General features: G+C 38.5%; 1 protein-coding gene across 1 annotated transcript; it reads left to right on the forward strand.

The window, feature by feature from the left end:
* Nucleotides 1-604: 604 nt before the first annotated feature.
* LOC122550860 (mid1-interacting protein 1-B-like) lies at nt 605-3,024 on the forward strand. The gene has a single exon (XM_043692212.2). The coding sequence runs from the start codon at nt 651-653 to the stop codon at nt 1,062-1,064; it is 414 nt and encodes a 137-aa protein (XP_043548147.1). The 5' UTR covers nt 605-650; the 3' UTR covers nt 1,065-3,024.
* Nucleotides 3,025-5,215: the final 2,191 nt, after the last annotated feature.

Genomic DNA, 5,215 nt, shown 5'->3' on the forward strand with positions numbered 1-5,215 from the left:
TTTGTTTTTGCTGCTGCTTACCTGTTATTTACTTATCTATGCTACTTAACTCTGTGATCTGCCTGTATTGCTCACAAGACAAAGGTTTTCACTGTGCCTCAGTACACGTGACAATAAATTCAATTCAATTCAATTCAATTCTCTAATTCCCATCTCCATAAATGATTTTTGAGACTAAAAACAACCATCTCCATAAATGATTTTTGAGACTAAAAAATAAACCAGATTTGCTCAAGATATCCCTGACCTACAGAATGAAGTTAAATATTTAACGTTTGTAGGTTTGCTGGCGGCCTATCACATATACCAATGAATCACACCACTTCTATGTTATTGTGAAATTTACTGTTCCAGATCCAGCGGTCAATGTAATATCTAAGCAAATAATTTATTGAAGTCAATGGCAGTTTTAGTTGATACAGTGGATGGTTGCACGCCTAAAATAACACAAGTTAAACATGGACCTATCAGATACTAATCTGTTATGTTTGCATGAACTTTTTGAAAATGACCTGATATCCAGGTTGAACTGAAATAACATTGTACCATTTCTGATTAGTACATAAATCCCAGGAGCGTACTCTTTCCTCCTCTTGACTCCAGAACTGCTGCACGGCTCCAGCTGTATAGCTGTCTCAACACCAGACAATATGCAGTCCTTCATTGCTCAACAGCAAACGAGCTTCCTTGTTGCAACTATGAGCAAGTATTCATCCGCAGTGAGGAATATGGAGCAGACAATCATGCTTCCCAGCCTCCTTCAAGACATCGCTTTGGAGGATCAAAATGAAGGAAGAGATGCCTCAGTCAGTTCGCAGAACTTGTATGAATGCTATATTCAGCTGAAATCCATCAAAAACATTGTGGAGAGCGGTCGTCTGCCCCTTGAAGATTTGAAACAAAAAATCAATGATGCCTATAACTTGGAAGATGAAGACGAGGCAAATTTAGAGACACTTTTCTATGTCCATGTGAAGGGGCTCTGCACTGTGTTGAATTCACTGACCAAAAAAGCTAACATGCTGACCAGCAGATATGAGGACGTGATAGGACTGTCTTTATAGTTTTGATGCAAAGAAGAGAAAAGTAACTGCTCATCTGAGAATGAGCAACCTGAAATGAAAGAGTGTGCAGAAAACAAGGTAACATTTCTGCTTGGCCATTAACAAAGACCAAAATAAAAACACCTTACAAGTATCCAATTGCAGAGTGTGCTGGGAATGATCCAGAATGCACCATTGGGCTTGTATTTGCAAAAGTACCAACAAATGTTTTGAGAGGACACTTGAACTGTACTTATTTTGCTAGCCAAAAGACAGGAAGACTAAAAGTGTGGAGTACTTATGAATTTTAAAATCAGCTGATGAAACCTTTCTTCTGTAAGAAACATTGTGATGAAAATGGCCGATTCAACTGTTACAACATGCATTATTTTCCTAATGGTACGTGATTTGTATCAATGTGAACAAAACCATTGTTCCCATACATGGCCCAATATAATTGTACTGAGTATTTAGAATATGTTTTTTCTTCACTTTTATGCCTTTCTGTTCAATATTGTTACAGTGTTAGGTTTCTGGATTGCTTTTGCCACTGAAAAAAATGGGGAAGAAGAACTCTCATTATTCTGGATTCAGCGAAATGGGTCTTCTTGAAGTACCAATCATGATTCAGTGGGTACCCTTTCCAAGTCAATGGGCTGTGGATTCAGGTCTCGTTCTGGTCTGACTCCCCAAGGTAGTGTTTGCATCATCTTTTGGCTGACACATTAAATGCCCATGACACCATAAGATGTATAATTAGAAATAAGCCCATTCAACCCACCAAGTCCCCCCTGCTATTTAATGACGTCTTGGCTGACCGGGATCATCCTCAAATCCACTCTCCTGCTTATCCCCATAATCCTTGGTTCCCTAGCTAACTAAAAATCTACCTCAGCCTTGAATATATTTAACAACTCAGCATCAACAGTTCTCTGTGGTAAAGAATTCCAGTGTTTCACTACCCTCTGAGAGAAGTACTTCTTCCTCATCTCTGTCTTAAATATGTGATCCTTTACTCTGAGATTATACCCTCTGGTCCTAGACTTTCCCTCAAGTGAAAATAACCTCGCTGCATCTACCCTGTCAAGGTCCCTTAAGAATCTTTTATGTTTTAAAAATATCTCCTCTCATTCTTCTAAATGTCAATGAGTACAAGCCCAACCTACTAAACCTCTCCTTATAAGAAAATCCGCCCATACCCAGAATCTGTGGGCCTTCTCTGAACTCCGTCTAAGGCAAGGATATCTTTCCTCAGGTAAAAGGACAAAATCTATTCACATTATTCCAGGCAGATTTCCCTAATACCATGTATAGTTTTAGCAAGACCTGCCTATTTTAATACTCAATTCCATTTGAAACACAAGCCTACAGTCTATTTACATTTCCTATTACCTGCTTGGATGCTAGCTTTTTGTGATTCATGCACAAGGACCCTCAAATCCTTCTGTGCTACAGCTTCCTGCAGTCTTTTTCCATTTAAATAATACTCGCATCTTCCATTCTTCCTGTCAAAGTGCATAACCTCATATTTTCCCACATTATATTCCATCTGCCTAGTTTTGTCCATTCATTTAACCAATCTATATCCCTCTGTAGATTCATTGTATGGTCCTCAATTCCTCACTACTTGCTTCTGTGTTTACGTTTATACCATGTAAAAGTAAAAGATCCTATGATACTATTTCAATGAAGAGCTATTATAGGAATTTGCCCCAGTGTCCTGGTCAATTTATGCCCCTTAGCCAACTCTAGAGAAATAGATTTTGGACATTATGAGCTTGTGAGAATTGTTATATAAATGCAAGTCATCCCTCCTTCAGTCTTCATGATTTTAGTGTTTCTGAATTAAATAATGATGGAAGCATTTTAGTCCTTTCAACTGTTTTACTATGCGACCACAAGTTGTACTAGGTGACTTGGATCATTCCTATTGTTCTGTCTGTTTCACCCGACTGTGCAATAAAGCAGTTTATGATGTGAACCAAGTTTTTTGTCTAATATTAATTCAGTTTTTCTGAAGAAATAAAAGCCCAAAGTACATGGATATAAAAATGACAATAAAAGTAGATATAAGTTTTGCTGTTGCACATGATATCACAGAACTGTGTGCAATGTCAGACATTCAGGATTCTTATAGAAAGGAGGGAATGCCTCTGAATGTTTCAAAGCCTGAACTTGTAATGACTGGATCTTTGCAAAGGTAGGCTAAGCTGAGCAAAACAAGCAGTAAAATTAACAAATCGACCCACCGATAGTTGAATACTATAATTATTGTTGAAAGTAGAAGATGAATACAACAGTAAAGAGAGGAATACTGAGAAATTATACAGAGGTGGCACATTCATCAGAAACTGAAGAAGCTCATAGGAACTGCAATGGGGAGTAAACATCAACCTTCTCAACCTCAAAGGCTTTACAGGCAATAGAATAAAAACAGGAAATTCTGGCTATGTTCAACAGGACAGACAATGGAGAGTGGACTGGAATACCTTTGAAGTGTTGTGATATAGGAAACACAACAGGCAAATTATGCACACAAAGGTTCATTAGTATTACTGGCATCATCATCACGAGCAAAAACTGTTGCTAGGTAAGTTTTCCCCTTTTTATAAAATCCAACACAATATCATAATTTCATTGGAAAATATCATCCCAATACTTGTAGGTATTGGCCAAATAGCACACAGACACTCTATTATATCTTCATGAAAAGATCGAAATAACATCCTTCTGGTCGATGTATATGAAGAGGTAGCATGACAAATGGAGCAGTTAAATTTGGAAACAACAACACAAAATAATCAGAAGCTGACTACCTTATAAATTATGTATAAAGTTAAAAATCATACAACACCAAGTTATAGTCCAACAGGTTTATTTGGAAGCACTAGCTGTCAGAGCACTTCTCCTTCATCAGGTGGTTGTGGAGTATATCGTAAGACACCTTATAAGACCGTAAGATACTCCACAACCACCTGATGAAGGAGCAGCACTCCAAAGCTAATGCTTCCAAATAAACCTGTTGGACTATAACCTGGTGTTGTGTGATTTTTTTAACTTTGTACACCCCAGTCCAATACCAGCACATCCAAATTAAAAAGTTATAAACTATTAGGTGCAACTAAACGTTAGCGTGTCAAATAGCCATAATTAATTTTTTGGATGAAATATGTTGAAGGATTAAAGGAGCTAAAGATAATTGCTTAATCACAGGGGCTCTTAAAGACAGAAATCATAGAATCCATACAGCATGGAAGCAGGCCACTCAGCCCATCAAGTGGTACATATATGGAATGAGTAGCCAGCAGAAGTGGTTGAGGTGGGTACATTAACAATATTTAAAAGGCATTTGGACAAATACATAAGATAGGAAAGGTTTAGAAGGCTATGGGCCAAGTGCAGGGAAATGGTGTTAGCATGGATGGACATTTTGGTCAGTATGGACCAGTTTGGGCCAAAAGGTTTGTCTCCATGCTGTAGGACTCTATGACTGTACGTCCACACCTACCCTCTGAAGAGCTTCCCACCCAGAACATCCCCCCAAACCCTGTAACCCTGCACTTCCCGTGGTTAACCCACTTAGTTTGCACACTGGCAATTTAGCATGGCCAATTCACCTAATCTTTGGACAGTGGGAGGAAACTGGAGCACCCAAAGGAAATCCATGCAGGCAGGGGGAGAATATACAAACTCCACACAGATGGTCGCCTGAGGGTGGAATCAAAGCCAGGTCCCTGGTGCTGTGAGGCAACGATGCAAACCACTGAGCCACTGTGCCACCCTAAATCTCCTAAAGGGTAAACTTGTATCACACTGAAAAAGTAAAAGGTCCTTGCATTGATAGAGGCTTTCAGAACCTCAACACATCACAAAGCATTTCACAACAATGAAGTACTTTGAAATGTAGTCAGCATTGTGATGTAGGAAACATCGTATTTAATTTGCACACGGTAAGCCTCCAAAGAAAACAGTAAGATGATGACCAAATAATATTTTTGTGATTTTGAATGGTGATGTTGTTTGGAATGTGCTGATAGATATTAAAAACTTCTTTGACTTAATCAGTGCTGAGATAGATGCTTGCATTTAAATTCCTGTTTGAGCAGAATGTTTTTGTAAGCTTTTGCAAATCCATGTGAATATTAACCTTTTGTGACTGCTGTAAGCTATTT

This window comes from Chiloscyllium plagiosum, unplaced genomic scaffold (genome assembly GCF_037043375.1).
Source record: "Chiloscyllium plagiosum isolate Xiang-an unplaced genomic scaffold, Cpla_swu_hap1 HiC_scaffold_6, whole genome shotgun sequence".
Classification (NCBI taxonomy): Eukaryota; Metazoa; Chordata; class Chondrichthyes; order Orectolobiformes; family Hemiscylliidae; genus Chiloscyllium; species Chiloscyllium plagiosum.

Excerpts from the sequence above, each read along its gene's own strand:
- LOC122550860 (XM_043692212.2), top strand. The coding sequence starts at position 651 with ATGCAGTCCTTCATTGCTCAACAGCAAACGAGCTTCCTTGTTGCAACT.